The sequence below is a fragment of the Mesoplodon densirostris genome, chromosome 15 (genome assembly GCF_025265405.1).
Source record: "Mesoplodon densirostris isolate mMesDen1 chromosome 15, mMesDen1 primary haplotype, whole genome shotgun sequence".
NCBI lineage: Eukaryota > Metazoa > Chordata > Mammalia > Artiodactyla > Ziphiidae > Mesoplodon > Mesoplodon densirostris.
Genome location: NC_082675.1, coordinates 25,885,417 through 25,906,252, shown reverse-complemented (window position 1 = coordinate 25,906,252; position 20,836 = coordinate 25,885,417). Strand labels below are relative to the sequence as shown.

The 20,836-nt window shown below is 65.3% G+C and overlaps 2 protein-coding genes across 2 annotated transcripts in view; both read left to right on the top strand.

Moving 5' to 3' along the window:
- CABIN1 (calcineurin binding protein 1) overlaps positions 1–11,761 on the top strand; it is a 102,672-nt gene extending 90,911 nt beyond the window's left edge. The window contains 7 exon segments of the mRNA XM_060118393.1: positions 862–958; positions 1,719–2,393; positions 3,335–3,409; positions 5,899–6,181; positions 9,233–9,397; positions 11,055–11,281; positions 11,373–11,761. Of these exon segments, the coding sequence (XP_059974376.1) occupies positions 862–958; positions 1,719–2,393; positions 3,335–3,409; positions 5,899–6,181; positions 9,233–9,397; positions 11,055–11,281; positions 11,373–11,516 (1,666 nt within the window). The 3' untranslated portion in view covers positions 11,517–11,761.
- A 2,362-nt stretch (positions 11,762–14,123) lies between these two features.
- Positions 14,124–20,625, top strand: SUSD2 (sushi domain containing 2). Its single transcript, XM_060119554.1, has 15 exons — positions 14,124–14,199; positions 15,658–15,865; positions 16,045–16,196; positions 16,673–16,840; positions 17,328–17,502; positions 17,621–17,822; positions 18,054–18,139; positions 18,224–18,492; positions 18,582–18,725; positions 18,822–18,980; positions 19,324–19,572; positions 19,684–19,956; positions 20,072–20,248; positions 20,389–20,491; positions 20,601–20,625. Exons 1-15 carry the CDS (start codon positions 14,124–14,126, stop codon positions 20,623–20,625), a joined length of 2,466 nt encoding a protein of 821 aa, XP_059975537.1.
- Positions 20,626–20,836: the final 211 nt, after the last annotated feature.

Sequence of the window (20,836 nt, the reverse complement as noted above, 5' to 3'; positions counted from 1 at the left end):
GCCGGCCCAGTCCAGCGTGTGGTCAGCCCTGTGGGGGCGGCTGGCACTGCCGTGGCTCAGAGCACAAGCACGTACTGCCTGGAGCCCCTCGGCCCCGTCTGCCCGGAGCATCTACACTAGCAGGGAGCCCAACCCAGTCCTTCTCCTCAAGGCCCTCTCTGTCCCGCTGTCTGGAAACCAAACACCAGCGCCCCTGCCCCAGACTCCCTGGGGCAAGCACGGGCTCTCCCCACTGGGTTTGGTTTCTCCACTGAGACTCTGGACAAGCTAGCCCTTCCTCCTGCTTTCCCCAGCTTGGGGCGCCTGGGGATGCTGTCAGCTCGTGGGGACAGCAGGTGTCCAAATGACAGCCAGGGTCCCCAGGTGAAGGCCAGTAATAGTGGGCCGAGCCACAGGGGGCCTGGGCCTCAGAGGTAACCAGAGACCTCTTGGGACAGACAGGACTGAGGGACAGCCGCCACTTGCAGTGGTTGGGGGGGGTGGTCCCAGGAGAGACGCAGCTCAGACGTGGCGTGGCCCAGCTGCGAGGCCTCCTGCTGCCAGCACCATGCCTCACCTCTTCGCTGTCTCACTCACCTGTGCCGTGCCAGGGGCTGGGGTGGGGGCTTCAGCAGGGGCCTGGGGCTCCCTGGAGATGGGCTTGTGGGAGAGAAGCCGGGGGCCCCCAAGCTCACTGAACCTGGCCCGCCCCGCCCCTGGGGCTCACAGCCCAGCTCAGGGGGGCCCAGGACACAGTGCTGGGCGAAGAGGAGGAGGCTCGGGGAACACTTCTGGGGAGCAGACCCCCCAGCTGGGTGGGACTTGGAGGGGCAAGGGCCGCCATCCAGCTCTGATGCTCTGGCCACCCCCGCATGCCTGCAGGAAGTATCTGCGAGATGCTGACCGCCAGGTCCTGGCTCAACGGGCCTTCATCCTCACTGTGAAGGTGCTGGAGGACACACTGAGTGAGCTCTCGGAGGTACACCCCGCCCACCCTGGGCAGGTCCCCACACCCCCACCTGTGGGCAGTACTCCCCTGCCTCCCCAGGTGGGAAGGTCAGTTCAAAAAGGAACTCGCAGGCACCTCGTGTGAGGCACCGACACGCTTGGCCAAAGTGAGCCCGTGGATGGTGACGAAGGTGGTGACGCTCCTGAGGCAGCCCCGCCCGGCAGGACCAGCTCAGGAGACAGCAGCTCGCACAGCGGAGCAGATGGCAAAGCCCGTGGCCCCGCACCCTCACCCGCCAGCCCCCAGGAGCTGGTGCACACACGGTCCCTCTTCACAGCTGGGTGCCCTGAGGGCCCGGAGGCTGGTCACCAGGCTAGCAGGCGGGGCCGCTGGGAGCCAGGGCCATCTGGCTACAGTGCCCCCCTGCCCAGCAGAACTGGCTGGGCCCTGGTGCAGGGGCTCAGGGTGGGCTCGGCTCTGCAGTGAGCACACTTGGCGGCCCTGGCAGGTCACTTCCCCGCGAGGTGCCCGCACATAGAGAAGCCGTTTGGCGAGGGCCAGCTGGTCCTCAAGAGCAGAGCCACCTCCAAGGCCTCATCGGCCCCCGTCAAGGCCGGAGCTTCAGAGCAGGGAGGGCCTTCCCAGGCAGCTCTCCAGGCCCAGCCCTGGCCAGCGGGCAGATGGGCAGAGCCTGAGTGGCCTTGGTGGGTGGGCAAACCTGGTACCCAAGGGTGCTTTCTTGTGGCAGAAACGCCAGACACACTGAGTCTTACCATTGGTTTCCTCACAGGGGTCAGAACGCACAGGGCCCAAGGCCTGTGGCTTCCCCGGAGCCAGGATGACCACTGACGTCTCCCACAAGGCCAGTCCTGAGGATAGCCAGGAAGGCCTCCCGCACCCCAAGAAGCCTCCTCTGGCTGATGGCTCAGGGCCAGGGGCCGAGCCAGGGGGCAAAGCAGGCCCCCACAACCACCGGCCTGTGGCTGTGGATGCAGGAGATGGTGCAGACCAGGGCGGGGAGCGGAAGGACAAGGAGAGCCCCCGGGCAGGCCCCACAGAGCCCATGGACACAGGGGAGGCCGCCACCCGTGGCTCGGACTCAGAGCGGGCGCCACCCCTGCAGCCAGGCCGCCCCCCAAGAGACTGGGGCCCCGAGAGCCGGCCAGCCGAGCTGTCCCTGGAGGAGCTGAGCATCAGCGCCCGGCAGCAGCCCAGCCCGCCCACACCGGCCCCACCAGCTGCTGCCGCTGCCCCAGCCGCCACCCCTGGACCCAGGACAGGCAGCCACCCCGAGGAGGCACCTCCACGGCCCAGCCGCAAGAGGAAGCTCCTGGAGGACACAGAGTCCGGCAAGACCCTCCTGCTGGACGCCTACCGAGTGTGGCAGCAAGGCCAGAAGGGCGTGGCCTATGACCTGGGCCGCATCGAGAGGATCATGTCCGAGACCTACATGCTCATCAAGCAGGTGGGTGGCCTTGGGGCGGGCCTGGCGGCACTGTTCCCAAGTATGATCACTGCCAGGCCGCCCGGGGTGGGCTTTCAGAGTCATTCCTAGTCACCTCTGAGGTTTTCTACTGTGAGCACGAGATAGGTTCAGATTTGTTAAAAGTTTATTTGTCAACTAAGCGTTAGTAAAGCTGGGGAAACATATACCAAAAAGCAAAAGGAAAACAACATGCTTTTAAATGTTTATATTCACCCATAAAGGAAAGGAAGCCACTTTGCAGAAATCTTGTCAAGTCTGGCACAGGGAGCCAGGCCCCCGAGTAGGGGGCTGCAGTGGAGGCGCCCTTCTTATTCTGTTTCCTTTTTTAAAAAAAAATCCATTAGGCACACGTTTTTTTCTCTATTTAGAGAAAAATAGGAAGAACCCTGCACTGTGACCATACAGGGTGACCATCTTCATACACTGTTTTCCTTTTAACTTGTGTTAATTTGCACTGCAACTTGTGAGCGTGTCTGTCTTATCACCACCTCACAAGCATCCAGCAGTAACTTTTTTTGTTGCTGATAAACTAGAAAAAAGCCCTGCATTCCCTGCTGGTGAGGGCGGGCCCTTTGGCCTCTCCAGGCTGGCTGTCTCCCTCATGCCCTGCCTGCTGCTCATCCAGGGCGACCCCCAGGCCTCTCTGGCCTCATTGCCCACTTGAGGGGCAGGTTCTGGCTCAGAGCCCACCAGCCTCAGCCCCCGAGGATGAAATAGCACAGCCACAGACATGAATGTGGCTTGGCCAGCTGGGCCCAGAGCAGTGACCCGGGCGGATGGGCCTGGGAGACAGGGCTGGGGTCCTGGGGGGAGCAGCAGTGAGAGGGCTCATCCTGGGAGCTGTCCTCAAACACCAGGGGCCGGGGGAAGGCTGGCCACCGAGGCCCCTGCCCTCTGACCTTGGGCATCTCCTTGCTCAGGTGGACGAGGAGGCTGCCCTGGAGCAGGCCGTGAAGTTCTGTCAGGTCCACCTTGGGGCCGCCGCCCAGAGACAGGTAAGCGTGACCCTGCCTGTGCCAGCCTCGTCGTGCAGAGCCCGCCCCGGGCTGCAGGCTGGTCAGGTGGGCCCAGGGGAGATGGGCAGCTGAGCCTCAGGCCCTGAAGGAGCCCCTGACCACCTGCCTGGGGGTGCGTCAGACCCCAGCTCTGACTGGGCATGTGACATGAAGGTCCCTTCACCCCCGTACCTTTTTTCTAAACAGGGAGGATGTTCCCTACTTAGTCGACTTCAACTGGAAAGGTCGCTCCTCTGCACAGAGGTGGAGCTGGGATACGGGGCTGATAGGAGCAGAGTGGGCGGGGGTCCTGGTGTTTGTCCAGCATCGTGTTTTGGGAAGACTCCCTGCTGTTGGGTGGAGAGGGTGGGCTGGGGCAGGGGCCAGGTCAGGTGAGCCACAGGTGGGGATGATCCCGGGCCAGGTCACTAAGTCAAAGGGCAGGTACCTGCCATTTGGGTAGGTGCGGCCTCTTTATCCCCAGGGGTGGCCTGACTGCCCTGCCCCAGCAGCAGGCCCGGCCTTCCCAGTCCTCACTCTTCCTTGGGCCCCCTGGGGAAGGGTGTCATGAAGGAGTCCAGAGGCAGGAGCTCAGGGCAGTGGGCGTCCAGCTGCAGCCGGGGAGTCGTGTCCTAGTCCCTCAGCGGCTGGCTGCCCCTCGGTGTCCAGATGGGCTTTTTCTCAGTGGAGTGGGGCATCGGGCCACTACCCCACCTGGGCTCTGGGTCCGAGGAAGCCCAGGGGTTCAACCTTCACCAAGTGGGCTGTGGGCCACACAGGTGGGCCAGACCCCCAGCTGAGGGCAGGAATCCCTGGAGACAGGTGCCCCCCTGCCGGCAGTCCCCACCGCCCTGCTATTGCCAAGGCAGCAGAGTTCACAGTGCATCCACCTCGTCACAACCTCTGATCTGTGGGACAGAAATGACTGCCCAGGGCCCCAGAGCAGGGTCGGGGCCAGGGGTCCCCCTCCTGCCTCCTCCACCAACCCAGATTGGGGCAGGTGGGCAGTAATCACTCCAGAGAAAGGAGGGCTGTTTCTGATGCAGACTTTTAAGGTGCTTGAAATGATAGAACCACACAGGAAACCCCCAGACAGCTTCCCCCTTAACTGGTCTCTGGTCTGAGGTGAAAGGGGGTGCTGAGCTGGCAGGAGCCAAGGGCAAGGAGGGGACATGGGGAGATGGAGGCCCACGGAGGACCAGCACCCAGCTGGGACCTGGCCTGTCAGAGGAGCCTAGGAAGCGACCTTAGGGATGACAACCATGTCGGTCACAGCTGTCCTGGGCCCGCCTCTGGCCAGCGCTGCGGGGGAGGCGGCCGTGGCCCTGGGAGCCACTGCTCCCACCCATTTTGTGTCCATTTTGCTGGAGGCATTTCCGAGTTGCCACGCAGCCCGGCACACGCCAGGAGGGTGCTCGGGACATAATTAGAGGCTGAGTGCCATCACCCGTGGCTCCCGCAGGACAGGGACACAGCACCCACCTTCCCCATGTGTCTGCCCATGACAGACAGGTTCTGTCCTGCCCGCCCTCCCACTGGAGGTCTGGGCTCATCCCAGACGCTCACTGCACAGCAGAGTCGCCGGGGTGACCGCACCCCGTGAAGCTGGGGATGGGGCGTGTCCAGCAGAACAAATGTCAGAAGAGACAGGGTCACGGGGGAGCAAGGTACTCCCAGCAGGCGTGAGGCTTCCGCACTTGCAGCCCCGGGCAGGGGTCCCCCCGGCCCTGGTGTGGACTGGCTCAAAGTATGGTGGGCCTGGGGCTGGTGGCCTGCAGGCTGGGGTGTGGCTCAGGCACTGGGGTGCAGCCCTCAGCTCTGCTGCCAGAGGCCGCGCAGGGCCCCTGCCCCACCTCGCAGCTGCTCTCAGGGAGCCATGGCCGTCACACCGCCTGGGGAGTGGGCTTCAGGTGGAAAGTGGAAAAGGCCTAGCGGTAGAGGGAACTGTGTACACGAAGACGGGGAGGCCCTGAGAACCGACGGCCCCTGGTGGGGGAACCACGGGGCAGCCGAGGCCAGGCTACAGGCAGGGGCCACGCTTGGGGCCACCTCGGATGCTGTGGCTTTGGGGCTGCACAAAGCCCAGGAGCTGACTCTTGCGGTGTCATCCCGGCTGTCTCAGGACCCCTCCACCAGTGGCCTTGGGAAGTCGCCCTCCAAGACTGACCTCCCGTACTGCAGTCCCCCACTGGGGGCCACCAACCTGTGCCCCGGGTCATGGCTGGCATGTTCCTCCCAGGCTGGCACCCAGGAGTGGGAGGGTGAAGATCCCGGCCAGCCTGATGCCCCTCCACTGAGCCCCTGCCAGTGTGGCCTGGAAGTTCTCCTAGGGAGGGACTCGGGGCCCCCCACGGTGTCCCGAGTTGGCAGAGTGGGCCTCCCTGCTAGCACTGGGGCCCAGAGCAGGGCACCGTGACAGGTGTCCTGGGGGATAGCGTGGACTCAGGCCTGCCCAGCTGGCCTCCCTCACCTCCCCTTTGTCCTCCCAGGCTGCAGGGGACACACCCACCACCCCAAAGCACCCTAAGGACAGCCGAGAGAACTTCTTCCCTACAGCTGTGGCCCCTGCAGCCCCTGACCCCACGCCGGCGGACACCCCCCAGCGGCCCAGCGATAGCCACACCAAGCCTCGTCCTGCGCAGGCTGCCGCCCCGGCTGCTGCCACCTGTCCTCCCTCGGCGTCAGCCTCTACCCCGGACCCGTCCAAGGATCCCGGGCCCCCACGGCCACACAGGCCCGAGGCCACCCCCAGCATGTCCTCTTTGGACCCAGGTGAGTCCCATCCCCTTCACCTGGTGGTGAGGCCCGGCTGGGCCAGAGCAGGGCCCAGACCCCGTTGCCAGCCAGCAGTAAGTCCTACTCATTGCATGGAGAGTGTGGGCGCCTCCAGCCTGGTGATCCCTGAGAAGCTGTCTCCACCCCACCCCACCCTCACGGCACCCACCTCACCATGTTTCTCCTCCCACGAGGATTCAGGAATGGGGAGGGGGTCCTGACCCCAGCGCACACGAGACCTCTCAGGCCTGTGAGCAGTCCTGGGTGCCTGCTGGGCTGTGGGGCAGACCTGCCCAGCCCCTGCGCCCCCGGGGCGAGGCAGACGGAAGCCAGCCAGGCTGAGGCGGGGGCTGCGGAAGGATGGGGCTGAGGGCTCTGTCGGCAGGAGGGAGCCCCAGTTCCTTCCAAATCTAGATGCCACTGGGTACGGGAATGGCAGCCCGCGGGCAGGGGCAGCCAGCAGACCAGGGAGGGCAGACGCTTCAGGACAAACACACACACGCGCACACACCCTGCACCTCTCGCTCCCTGCTCCGTGGACCGGGGCCGGGCTCCCACCTGCCCGCACATCCCTGCTCGTCCCCAAAGGCCAGGCTCACCTGTCCACCAGGAGCCATCGACGTGGAGGGCCACAGCTGGGCTGCTACTGTCCGCCATGCAGGCTCGGCCATGTCATTTCCTGACCCATCTGAACAAGGGGACAGTCAGCCGTAGCAGGAGTGCCTGGCCGGAGCCAGACCTGGAAGCCCGGTTAACCGTGACCAGGAGCACTGTTCCCACAGGCTGCTCTGCCCAGATGGAGGCTGAGGGCCCAGGCCCCCAACCTCGCGGGTCCCTAGTTTGCTCTGAAGGTGGGGAAGTGCAGGGACCCTCTACCCAGCCAGTCACAGCAGTGCTGGCCACGGCCTGAGACAGTCACCTCCCCTGAGGTAGCCCCTGCAGCCGAGTGTTTAGGGAGGAGCCTCTGAGGCCGAAGGGCCACAGGTGCGGCTCCACCCAGTGGCCTGGGCATCCCCTCCTCTCTGCTGTCCCATGTATCTCGGTGTCCACACCCAGCAGAGCAACGGTGGCAGACGGTGAGCACGGCCCTACAGGCGGGTTTTGCTGGGGGTGACTTCACAGGGTGGTGGCAATGACCATCCACGACCTAGGGAAGCCACTCACTCCACGAAGACCTAGCTGTTGTCCCTTGGCCTGTCGCCGCCCTCGCCTGACTCCTGCCCCAGAGGATCAGAGCTTCGGGGGCGTCAGGCCATCAGCTGGTCCCCTGGGCGCTCTCAGGTTGTTGGTGGCCTCAGCTTCTCGCCAGCTGTTGGCTGGAGGCCTCAGTTCCTCCACTGTGCATCCCCCAAGAGGGGCCCTGACACTACCCATCGCTGCCCCCGTCTGCTCACCTCCCTGTTTCCTTGGGTGTCTGCCTGCCACAGACCAGGACTTGATTTCCTGCTGACGGTGCCTGGCCCATGAGTGATTGAGGGTCCCTCTTGCTGAGGTGGTCAGGGCTCCAGGGGTGGGGAGTGGGCGCTCCAGGCCGTGGGACCAGCTGGCTCAGGACTCGGAGCAGGGAGCACCTGTCTGTGCAGGGTGCCGCCCGCCAGATGGGATTGAGGGGGCCACAGTGTCGGCCTCGTGCCAGTAGAGAAGCCAGGGAGAGTCTGAGCCTGGGTCAGGGGTGCCTCCAGGACACTGGGCCTTGGGGACTCAGCGGCCAGGTTGTGAGTCTGCCTAGGGAGCAGGGAGGGTTGCCCCGATGGCTCAGGATTCCAGCCCGTCCCCCTGTTTCCACAGAGCCTGAGGCCTGGGGGCTCGGGGAGCCCCAGATAGCTCTTCCCTGAAGGCTGAGGCCCCAGGCAGGTCCCCTCCCCGTTGGTCCCCACCACCACCCCGCCGTGGTCCTCCTCACAGGGCCGCCTGGCCTGGGAAGCACCTCTCCACGTGCTTGAGTCTCTGCTGGACTTCCCTGCCTCGAGTGTCCCTCCTCCTCTGGCCACCCCTCAAGAAGGGAGGCCGGGCCGTGCCCTGGGGGCAGGAGGGACTGATACCTGCCCCCTGAGGGCAGACTTCGCTTCCTGCCAGCCTGGCCTGTAGACTGCTCGCAGCAAGGTAGCCCCCTGCCTGCCCCCCCAACCCAAGCAGCCCCTCCAGGTCGCGCGGCCAGGCCCTCAGTGTTGGGCCCAGCCAGGCAGGGCTTTGCCACCTATGGAAGGCCCTGGACCAGACAGCCACCAGACCTGCATCGCATCGTGGGTGCGTGCCCAGTGCAGTGACCCATTTCTGCCGCGGGGCCACAGGATTCCTGCTGCTCCACCTGCTCCGCGGGGCCCAGGAGGGCAGCTCTGGAGCCTCCCAGGGGCTCATCCCTGGCAGCATGTGGAGCTGGACCCTGGGAACGAAGAGGCTGTGACCCTGACTGCCGGGCAGTCAGAACCGAGAAGGGAGGGCGTGGCTCGCGGCCGAGCAGCAAGGCAGGTGCTGTCCTCCAGGAGCTGGAGCTGACAGGCAGGAGGCCCATCTGTCCCCCTGCCCAGCCAGGGAGGGGCCAGCATCACCGCTCCTGGCCAAGTGGGGAGCGGCAGGGTGTTGGGGTCATGGCCAGCGTGGCAGGAGAGCCCTGGCAGGAGAGTCCGGGCCTGAAGGGGAAGGAGGAGGAATGGGAGTGCAAAGAGGCTGGACGTGGCTGGGGGCCCTGGGGGCAGGCGCACCTGTGCCGACTGACCACCTGGCACCACGGAGGCCGATTCCCAGCCCCCTCCTCATGCCTGGAAGGTGTGGCCTGGCAGGAGGGCGCCAGGCCCACCACCGCTCCATCTCCTTTGTCCTTAGCTGGATTGTTCGGTTCCAGTGGCCACTCCTGTGAGCTGGGGTGGGGCCCCCACTGTGTCAGGTTCATAGCATGTCCACAGGGGGTGAGCAGTTTCCTGCTGGTAGCAGCCTGGCCCCACCCGGGCGATTGTTCCAGCGGAGCCCCTGTGCGGCCATGGTGGAGGTGGAGGCCCCTATCCCAAGGGTGGGGGGTGCATCACCCACAGCCGTGCTGTGTCTCCACAGAGGGAGAAGAGCTGGCAGGAGGGGCAGAGGGCACGGGCTTCCTGCCCCAGGAGCCGCGGTGCAGCGAGCAGGTGAAGATGGCCCCCGAGGGCCCTCCAGCAGAGCCGCACTGCTGGCCAGCAGAGGCGGCCCCCCGGACAGGCGCCGAGCCCACCTGCAGCCAGGGTAAGGCCAGTCGGGAGCAGCCCATCACGGCCCCCAGGGCCAGCAGGCCAGGCAGGGGAGGCCTGACTGGAGAGCTTCCTCAGGGGAGGGAAGGGCCCCGAGACACCACCCCCACCCGCACCCCCACCCCGGCCTTCCACCCTCTGCCTCACAGAGGGGAATAGCTAGGGAGGTGCTGAGCACAGACCAAGGTGGCCTAGCCGAGAGGGAGGGTTGCCTGTGCCCAGATGGGGCCAGGGGCGGGGCAGGCGTGGGGAGGGGAGGAGTCAGGGGTGGGCAGAGGGCTGGCCGGGTTGGGCGGAGCCAGACGGGCATCCGTGTCATGTCTGTGTCCGTGTCCGTGTCTGAGTCACAGCCCGTTCCCACCAGCCGCCTCAACCAGCCAGGCCCCTCGGGGACTCCTCAGGGCTGGGGCCTCTCGCAGACCCCACTCAGGACAGCAGGGCCCTGTGCCAGCCCGAGGGAGTCGGGCACGGGGGCCGAGTGAGCCCCGCTCCTTTTAAAGCCATGGAGCAGCGGAAGAATGTGGACGCCAGCCAGGTTGTGGCTCCTGGAGGCTGCCAGCCCACACTGCTGCCTCGCCGCTCTGGCTCATCCTGAGGCGCAAGGGGAAAGTGGATGCTGGCCGAGCGGCCGGCTCTGGGCCCCAGCATCCTCCCTGTGGCGGGAACGACCAATAGAATGTGTGTCCCAGGGATCTCGGGTGGCCTCGGCCTGCAGTGGCTTGAAGTCGGGTTTTGGTTCCCGGCCAGTGAGAGTGCTGAACCCTAGCCACTAGACCAGTGGTTAGTGACAAGGCCCTGGCCCTTCGGCTTTGCAGAAAAGAATTTCCACAAAGACGGAAAGTAGTGAAGCAAGTAAAGTGTTTATTAGGAGGAAAAAGTGTACAGTACATGTGGATAGACACACAGGTGGTGGGCTCAGAGAGAGAGTGGTGCCCTCCTGCTAGTTTGAATCACTTATATGGGACATTTCTTCCGGGTTTCCTTTGGCCAATCATTTTGATTTGCTTGGTTCCGAGTCCGTATTTGGTATATCTCAGGATCCTCCCCTGTGTTCGTGCCTCTCTTAACCAAGATGGATTCTAGGGAAGAGACCTATATGGGTAGTGAGCATCACTCCCCTTTTGACCTCCAAGGAGCTTTCTAGTCAGGAAGGTCTCTTTGACTTGAGAATGAGGAATATGTGGTCTGTTATTTCTCATCTGGGCAGGGCCCAGCCTCCTTTCTCAATTGTCCTGCTATTTTCATCTTGGAGTATCTGTCCACAGGGAGCGAACTCTAGCTGTTCGCCCTGGGGGCTCGTCTATCTCCTGCCTCACTAGGATGGTCTGAGAGCTCACACGCATGCCTGGGAGGTGCGGGGCTTGCCCGTGTCCCAGCCCTGGGCACCCAGTGAACACTGTGCTTTTGGGGGTGCCCCACAGCCCAGAGCCAGAGCCAGGCCCTCCGGGAGGCAGAGAGACAGGAGAAGGCCTGGGAGCCTGGCAACCAGCACAGGCCTAAAGAGAGAGGGTAGGGCGGTCTGATGCTGTCAGAGGAGGCGTCTTGCTGCCTCTGTGGTGCAGGGTTTGCGGGGGATGAGGCCCAAGCAAAGGAGGGGCAGGCGGGCCTGGTAGGCCAAGAGCCCGGCTCAGTCCACTGGGTCCACCCCGCAGTTGCCAGCTCCAAGGTGCCCAGTGGTGAGAGTGCCCAGCCACCTGAGGGCCACCTGGGCAAGGCTGAGCCCGGCCGGGCCAAATCACGCCTCCTGCCCAACATGCCAAAGCTGGTCATCCCGTCGGCCACCACCAAGTTCCCCCCTGAGATCACCGTCACGCCACCCACCCCGACCCTGCTCTCGCCCAAAGGCAGCATCTCAGAGGAGACCAAACAGAAGCTGAAGGTGACTGCAGGTCCTGGGTGGGACACAGGGCTGGGGGCGGGGTGGGGGTTGCCAGGCTGCCACTGACCACTGCCCCACCCGGTCTGTGCAGTCAGCCATCCTGTCTGCCCAGTCGGCTGCCAATGTGAGGAAGGAGAGCCTGTGCCAGCCGGCCCTGGAGGTCCTGGAGACATCGAGCCAGGAGTCCTCGCTGGAGAGCGAGACAGATGAGGATGATGACTACATGGACATCTGAGGGCCACTCCCCACGCACCACCCCCACCCCCACCCCCCCCGCCCCACCCAGTGGGGCGTTCCCCACCACAGGGCCACAGGCCACGGGAGCCCAGCAGGGCCCGCCTCCTTTTTTATGAAGTGATTTTCTTTGTAAAGGTGACCGCCCCCAGCCAGGCGGCCGCATCCACCCTCTGCGGGCTCTGTCTGGGTCACGGCAGTGGAGGGTCCTTTTTTGGTTGCTTTTCTAATAAAGATGGAACAGTCGTCTTGGCCTCTTTGTCCCCTGGGGTGGCGATCCCTGTCCAGGCTTTCTGGGCCCTCCTCCCCAAGGCCAGGTCAGGGCCTGACCCACAGGCACCCAGGGAGCAGGCGGGAGCCACACGGGGCAGACGCTCCCGGGAGAGATAGCAGCAGGGCCTGGAAGGAGCACAGGGGTGAGGGCACGTCCCTCCAGAGTCAGGGTCAGGAGGGTCCCAGCCGTGCTGAGGAGGTGACTTGCACCCCAATGTGATGGGCACCCTCGGGAGGGGCCTGAGAGGCAGGGGCGCGGCACTGGCCTCCCACCATACTCGCCCTCTGACAGGACCAGCCACATGAGTCGGGGGGCTTGGTGCAAGATACAAATGTGGGGCCCCAGCAGAGTGATGCTGGCCCCACCATCCCGGCTCCAAGCCCGTCTGTTCTGTGGGAGCACCTGCCCTTCGCAGTGTCAAGCCCCCTCCGTGCCGTGGGGGCCCAGCTGCCAGCCCCACAGCTGGGGCCCGGTCCTGCTCTGGGGGCCTCCTCTGAAAGGCGTTCTGTCCGGGGAGGGGACAGAGACCCTTCTTGCTGCGCTGTGCCCCTCATGGGCTGGACACTGTGCCCCCACCCCCCACCGCCTGGGAAGAAAGGCCCAAGAGGCTGGACACTGCAGGGTCCCCAGCCCAGGCCCGGCAGAGCCACGTGGGAACCCAGGGCACTGAACTGGCACTGACTCAGGCCCTTCTCAAGGCCGCAGGGCCTGAGGGAACCAGCAGTTACTCAGCTGAGCCCCCTGGACCCCCACGCTGCACTCCTGGCTTCTGGCGCAGGCTGGGGAGAGGAGGTGGCCACCTTCCTTCCCCCGGTCCACAGACCCCCTTCCTGGGAACAGCCTAGCCATCTCCCAGGGCCCTTCCTGGCTGGGGCGCAGGACACCTCGGACCCTCCCCAGGAGCTTCCTTCCCTAAGCCGTGCTCTGGGCCCGGGCGGGTCCCAGCACCAGCCCTTCGGCTGGCTTGGGACCTCAGTGCCCACACCCAGGGCACCTGCCCACAGAGGTGCTCTGAACACCCAGTAATCCGCTTGGGACTTCTGGTACCGACTCCCGCGGCTGGCTCCCGACACCTGTAGCAGCCCAGCTCTCTGGAGCAGCTGTGAGGCAGAGGTGACCAGGGAACAAGGCTGGCCGACCCCCGCGGCCAAGGCCGGTCATGTGGCCAAAGCCTGTGCCCCGCTACCTTCAGTTCCCTGAGGGGTCCAGGACCCTGTCTCTTTCAGACGTCTTGAGAAACCGCCACTGTCTGCCTGTCCAGACCCCGGGCCCAGGTGGCAGAGCCCAAGTGAGTCCTAGGCCTGGGTTCCCCCCATACCCTGACCTTGGAGGCTCCCAGAAGATGCCTCTCCCGGTGACCTAACCACCCCCTCCCAGTCTGGGCCTGAGGAGGAACGTATACAAAGAAGAGATTATGCAAATATCGAGAGTGAAAGGGCAGGGGTGGGGGGGGCCGGGCGGCTCCTTTCCTGGTCCCCAGCCCAAGGCGGAAGCACGTCTGGAGCCCTCAGACTGACCCAGGGGCCCAGAGAGCCAGGCCAAGGGGAGACCAGGGTCCTGGCCTCAGCTCCCACCCCACCCCCAGGGTTAATTTGCCTGAGGCTAGGCCCCTCCCTACTCCTTCTCCTCCCCCTCTCTCTCTTCCCCTCCCCCTCTCCCCCTTCACCTCCTGCCTCCTTCTCCTCCCCAACTCTCCCTTCCCTCCCCCACTCTCCCTTCCCCTCCTCCTTCCCCCTTCCCCTTCCCCCTTCCCCTCCTCCCTCCAAGGGGGATCCCCACGGAGCTGTGTCTGACAGCTCCCACCCTTCCTGAGAAGGAGCCCTCCCCCAGTGCCCACACAGCCAGCCTGCAGCAGGCACCAGCAGGACGTCACTTGCTCCCTTACCCCACCCAGCTGTGGGGAGGAACTGGGACCCCCTGCTCCCTGCAGGGAAGCTGAGGTGCCGGGCCTGTGGCCTGGGACCCCAGGGGCTGGAATCCTGGGATTGCAAGGACAACCCTGCCTCATCCCCACTGCAGCATCCCATCCCCTTCTGGAGCCTGGCCTGGATCCCCAGAGCAGGCCCGGGGGTGGGATCCAGGGTCTGAGCTGCAGCCTCCGGACATCCGGCTTCAGGACGTCGGCCCCCTCCCCGAGTCGCGGGGCCGAGGGCGAGGAATGTGCTAACTGGGCAAGTAGGGCCCTGCTAGCGCATAGGACACCTGTGGACTTTGAGAGGGGACCCGGGTGGGGCGGGGCGGCAGCGTGGGGCGGGGCCAGGCCGTGGAGAGTGAGCCGCCGCCACCGCCACCTCCCAGCCACTGCTGCGCTGGCTGCAGACACAGGCAGGCACCATGAAGCTGTCTCTCCTGCCCTGGGCCCTGCTGCTGCTGGTGACAGCCCCTGGCCCAGGCCCCCGGCCTGCAGCAGGTATGCCCCCACGCTGCCCTTCTGTCCCCCGTCTCTGTCCATCTGCCCGCTGTAGTCAGACCCCGGGCAGAACTTCCCTGGGCTCAGCCTCTGTCCATCCGTCGGGCCATCTGTGACCATACTGGGGGTGCTAAGAAGAAATTCTGGGGAGCCCAAGGTCAAGGGGGTGCTGGTAGGGATGGGGGGATCTGGACCATGCCTACCCTAAGCTGGCTGGGAGCCAGAAGGCGGAGGCGGGCTGGGAGGGAGGTGGCCACGGGGTGGTGAGCTCAGGAGAGCCCTTGGCCTGAACCTCGAGCCCCGATGGAGGGTGTGTTTGTACACGGAGGAGCCCCCAGCCCCACTGGGCCCCCTGCCTGGCCAGAGGCAGGATTCTTCTCAGGGTGGACTGAACCCGAGAAAGTCTAGGGGAAGGCCACGCACTCCAGAGCCGGGACCCTGGCCCCCGGGCTGGGCTGGGCTGGGCTGAGCTGTTTTTTGCCAGCTCCCCAGCCCCCTCCCCGGCCTATCTCCCATCAGGGAAGCACCAACACCCTCCTTCCACTTATCTCACTTACAGTCATCACTGGGCCTCCTTCCCCACCCCCTCGAGCCATCACAGTCTCGGTCAATAAATATTTATTGAGTGCCAGGCCCTGTGCTGGGTGAAGTAAGGCCTGCAGTGGTGGCTCAGGCCCAAGCCTGGCCCTTGACCGGCCCCTTTGGGGGATGGCAGGGAAGGGCCAGATGGGACGTGGGCCTGCACCCCACCCCAGTCTCCACCCTCCAATCTGCGCAGCCAGGCCAGCTCCAGGGCGATGGGTGCCCACAGCCCCCCACCAAACCACCCTGTCCCCTCTCCTGGCCTGGCTGGGTCCTCTGCTGGAACTGTCCCTCCTCTCCCCTAAACGAAGGGGAGAACCCCTGGCCTCCTCCCCCGAGGGTGGGGCCGTAGCCGGTGAGCCTGCACTGCCCAGCGGAGTGAGATGGGGCAAACTCAGCCTGGGCGCCAGCCCCTAGTGGGCCTCCAATGGCACTCTTAGTAGCCATATCCCAGACCCCAGATCGGGCAAGCCGGCGTGGTTCTTCTCCCGGCTGCCGGTCCATTGATGCTTTAGGAGTGGAGACAGGTCCCCGGCCCATGTCAAGGGGTCAGGCACGTGTAGCCATCTGAGGACACCGTCAGGTACCGGACTTGGTAGCTGAGGGTCAATCTGCCCAGGGGCTCCTCCCAAAAAGTTTCATGTGTGGACACATTTCCCCAAATCTCCCCTCATTCTAGCCAGTCATTCAGGCCAACTGGACTAAGAGTTACCCCACCCCACGGGCCCTATGGGTTTCCACTGGGTCCACATGGTGGTCAGTGCAATTCCTGGCCAGCTTTCTCCTGGGGATCCTTCTAACAGGCTCCAGGGGGAAAGAGATGTGGGCCCTGTACATGAGGTGGCCAGGCTGGGCACTCAGGGCCCTCTCCTGCAGGTGCCCAGGGGAGCTGCTCCCACCGTTGTGGAGTCCAGGGTGGGCCGTGCTCCTGCCACCCGACCTGCTTCGGCCTGGCCAGCTGCTGCTCGGACATTCGGGACTTCTGCCTGGAGATCTTGCCCTACTCGGGCTCCATCATGGGTGGCAAGGATTTTGTGATGCAGCATCTCAACTGGTCCAACCCCACTGACAGCGTGATCTGCAGGTGGGAGGCCCGAGGGCTCTGTGCACGCTGGGGCTCAGACCCACTGGCTGGTTGGGTGGGGCCCCCGGGACAGAGGACTGGGATGGCTGGCCGGATGGGTTCCCCAGGGAGGAGGCTGGGAGCCTCAGAGAGGTCAGCCCACGCTGGCCCAGCCTCTCCGGCCTCCTCCACCCTCACAGCTTTAAGGAGAGCATCCAGACCCGCGGCTTCGTGGACTCCTCGGGACGAGTGCACTGTGTGTCACCCTTGCTCTATGAGACTGGCCGCATCCCCTTCACACTCTCCATGGACAATGGCCGCTCCTTCCCACGCTCAGGCACCTGGCTGGCTGGTAAGCCCCAACATGCTGGTCCAGACTGGAGGCACCAGGCCGTACCCTCCAGGCCCAGGCCCCTCACAGGGACTTTCCTTGGCGCTAATCTATGCACACCTGGCCCACCTGCTCTGTGTGAACCTGTCCCTCTGGAGGCCTGCCCCACTCCCTGGGTGCAGGCTCCCCAAGCTCCTTTCCCCACCGCTGGCACCCATGCAGGAGTTCCAGCCCAGAGGGAGTGTGGCTCAGCCAGCCAGGGGAGGGGAGCAGCCAGGTGGAGGACAGAGGCCTGGGCGTGGGTGGGGGCAGGGCCCTGCCTCTCCCAGTTCCTGCCCTTTCCTGCCACCAGGGGGAGAGCATCGCTCCCCAGGGACTGCTGTGCTTTGTCCTTGCGAGGTCCCCACAGCTCTAAGAGCCCCGGGCCTCCTCCCCTGGACCCCCTGGGCCCCGGGCCTTCACTCACCCCTCACCCCCGCCCCCTGCCCCCTGCCCAGTGCACCCCAGCAAAGTGTCAGAGTCCGAAAAGAGCCAGCTGGTGAACGAGACCCGCTGGCAATACTACGGCACAGCCAGCATCCAGGGTAACCTCACCCTGACCTGGAACACCTTGGCTCTGCCCACGAACTCCGTCAACGTAGAGCTGTGGGGCTATGAGGAGACAGGTGAGGCCAGCAGAGTAACCCTAGGCTGCCTGTGGGGCCTGGTGGGGTCAGGAGTTTGGGGCTTGCAGAGATGGGAGAAAGGGGATTCCAGGTGGGGGGAATCCAGGTGGGGATTTCTAGTGGGAAGAATGCAGGCAAGGAAGGGGAACTGGCTGGAGCAGCACAGGGAAGCTGGGGAGCCCTGGCTGTTTGGGTACCAGCTCTAGGAAGAGGTGTGGCCATTCTCCGCTCCTGGATACAAGGTTTATCCTGGAAACAGAAAAGGCTTGCTCTGCCCCGTCCTCTCTGAGCCCCCGGATGGCTGGCCGGCCTTGGGCCTGGCTCCCTCCCCAAACAGGGCAGGGCCTCCTATGGTGGTCATCTGTCCACCCTTCTGTCCATTTAACAGGCTGCTCTGAGCACCAAAGACCGGCGTCCCACCCGCCCACCCCATGCCCCAGGGTTCCTCGGACAGGCCCGGGGGCTGACAAGGCCTTCTCTCCCCCAGGGAAGCCGTACTCCCAGGAGTGGACGGCAGCGTGGTCGTACCTGTACTCCTTGGCCACAAGCATCACCAACTCCGGCTCCTTCACCTTCACACCAAAACCTGCACCTCAAAACTACCAGAGGTGGAAAGTGGGTGCCCTTCGCATTGTCAACAGCAAACACCACCCAGGAGAGAAGTAAGGGCCGCCCTGCAGCAGATGGGCTGGGGCCTGTCTGCCTGCTGCCCCCACGCTGGACGGGGAGCCAGGGCCGAGGGCAGGAAGGGTGGCCCCTAGTGTGCATGTGTCCCCATAGGGACGTGCACGCACTCTGGAGCAACGAGCACGCGCTAGCCTGGCACCTGGGCAATGACTTCCGGGCAGACCCTGTGGCCTGGGCCCGAGCTCAGTGCCTGGCCTGGGAGGAGCTGGAGGACCAGCTGCCCAACTTCCTGGAGGAGGTGCCCGACTGCCCCTGCACCCTGGCCCAGGCCCAGGCTGACTCTGGCCGCTTCCAAGTGAGCCCCCACCCCAGTCAGGGCCCAGTAGGGAGCGAGGGGACAGGCGGGACCAGCTGCCCCCACTAGGCACACGGCTGTGCCGTCCAAGGCAGTGCAGGGGAGGCAGGTAAGAGACCTGGGAGGTAAGGCTGGGGTCTGAGGGCCCAGGGCCCCAGAGGGGTTGGCTCCCAGGGAGGGGATGACAGAGCCCAAAGCCAGTGCAGGGGACAGCAACCAGCCGCTCTGCAGGCAGACTACGGCTGTGACATCGAGCATGGCAGCGTGTGCACCTACCACCCAGGGGCTGTGCACTGCGTTCGCTCCGTGCAAGCCAGGTGAGCATGGAGACGGTGGGCAGGGTGCGGGGTAGGGGCTGGGGGCAGGATGCCACGGCGGCCCTGACCTGTCTGTGCCCCCAGCCCCCTATATGGCTCAGGCCAGCAGTGCTGCTACACGGCGGCGGGCACACAGCTCCTGACAGCCGACTCCACCAGCGGCAGCACCCCAGACCGCGGCCACGACTGGGGCGCACCCCCATACCGCATGCCACCCCGCGTGCCGGGCCTCTCCCACTGGACCTACGATGTCATCAGCTTCTACTATTGCTGCCTCTGGGCGCCCGAGTGCTCCCGCTACATGCAGAGGCGGCCCTCCAGTGACTGCCGCAGCTACCAGCCCCCGCGCCTGGGTGCGTGCTGCCTGGGCAGGTGCTGGCCAGGGCGGGGCCCCAGGCAGGGCGGGGCCAGGGCAACCTGCCTGACCCTCCGCTCTCCCCAGCCTCTGCTTTTGGGGACCCACACTTTGTCACCTTCGATGGCACCAACTTCACATTCAATGGGCGCGGCGAGTATGTGCTGCTGGAGGCCTCTGGGACCGACCTGAGGTTGCAGGCGCGGGCCCAGACCAGGATGACACCCAAGGGTGAGGCCGGGCCCTGGGGCTCTGGGTGGCTCAGGGTCATCCCTGGGGAGGGGGAGGCTGAGCCGAGTGGACCCCATTTTGCATCCATCATCCCAGGCTCTCAGGACCGAGGCACAGGGCTGACTGCTGTGGCTGTCCAGGAGGGCAACTCAGATGTGGTAGAGGTCCGGCTGAGGGATGGGTCCGGGGCTCTGCAGGTACTGCTGAACCAGGAGGTGCTCAGCTTCAAAGAGCAAAGCTGGATGGACCTGAAGGGTGAGTGGGGTGGTGGAGGCCCTCCCCGCCGGGGCCTCCACACCTCTCTCTGGCCCTGGCAGAAAGCAGGCGGAGGTGTCCAGGGTGCAGATGAGGAGGTGGAGTCAGGGCGTGAGGGCCGACAGGCAACCCCCATGCACGGCCCTGGTAGGGGGGCTCCCTTTAGGGCCTGGGCACCTCAGATCCACCGCCCAGGGTGGTGGTGTGTCATAGCAGGCTGGGCCCTGGGGACACCATCCCCTGCCCCTGAGCCCATGGGTGCCGGCCCATGCATCCCGGGGCTCCGGGGTCACGGCAAGGTGCCCACAGGGGCGGCCCTGACCCCAGCTTCCCCTGTGTCCAGGCATGTTCCTGTCAGTAGCTGCTGGGGACAGAGTATCAGTCATGCTGTCATCAGGGGCCGGCCTGGAGGTCAGCATCCAGGGTCCGTTCCTGAGTGTGGCGGTCCTGCTGCCCGATAAGTTCCTGACCCACACACGAGGCCTCCTTGGGACACTCAATGACAACCCCTCAGACGACTTCACCCTGCACAGCGGCCAGGTCCTGCCCCCCAGTGCCAGTTCCCGAGAACTGTTCCAGTTTGGGGCTGACTGTGAGTGACCACAGGCTGGAGGGGAGGGGGCACCATGCCGGGGGCTGCTCAGTGGAGGTGGGGGGAGCCCCCAGGCCCTCCCACCAGCCAGGCCTGCTGCTGTCCCCCCAGGGGCTGTGGAGAACGCCTCCTCCCTGCTCACCTACGACTCCAAGTTCCTCGTGGAAAACTTCCTGCTCCGGCCCAAGCATGACCCCAATTTCCTGCCCCTCTTCCCCGAGGAGACCACCTCCAGCCCCAGCCAGGCGAGTGAGGCGGCCAAACTGTGTGGGGACAACAATTTCTGCAACTTCGACGTGGCGGCCACCGGGAGCCTGAGCGTGGGCAACGCCACGCGGTTGGTCCACAGGCAGCACCTGCTTCGCGCGCAGAGCCTGCAGCCCGGTGAGGGCGGCGGTGGGTGAGGGCGGCGGGCACCGGGCGCTTGGACACGGCTCCCCAGGCTGGCGGCTGTGGTCAGCAGCTCAGGCCTGTGGTCTGTGCCCCACCCTTGCCCCAGTGGTGTCCTGTGGCTGGCTGGCCCCGCCCTCCAACGGGCACAAGGAGGGCATGAGGTACCTGGTGGGCTCCACTGTCCACTTCCACTGCGACAGCGGCTACAGCCTGGCCGGGGCCGAGGCCAGCACCTGCCAGGCTGATGGCACCTGGTCCCGGCCCACCCCGACTTGCCAGCCAGGTGAGGATGCCCCGCCCACCTACTGGCCCCCCCCACCAGCTCTCGGCCTGCCCCCAGCATTGCCCCGCCCACGCGCCTGCCCCGCTTACGTGCCCGTACGTGTGCGCCCACCTGCGCCTTGCGCCCTGCCGCCTCTCTAGGGCGGAGCTACGCGGTGCTGCTGGGCATTATCTTTGGAGGCCTGGCGGTGGTGGTCCTCGTCGCGCTCGTCTACGTTCTCCTACGCCGCAGGAAGAGCAACACGTGAGGCCCCCGCCCTCCCAGACCCGCATCCGCCCCTCCTAGGCTCTCCTGGCGCCCCGGGGCACGGGTGGGACCACCGGGCCTGTTCTAGACCCAGTCTCTGTTGCAGGGCCGTCTGGGGTTCGCAACCCTGAGGGAAGCACGCTTGGCCGGCCGCCAAGGGCACACAGGACCTCCCCGGGGCCAAAGACCAGCCTCCCAAACTCCCAAGAATGTGCACCCCAGTACTTGGATCCACAAATCCCTACCACCATACACCTGGGACACGGACACCTGAACCTGAGCCTTTAAAGCCCGGTGCCCTGCTCTGTCACCAAAGACCCGGACCTTGAGCGGTCACTGTGG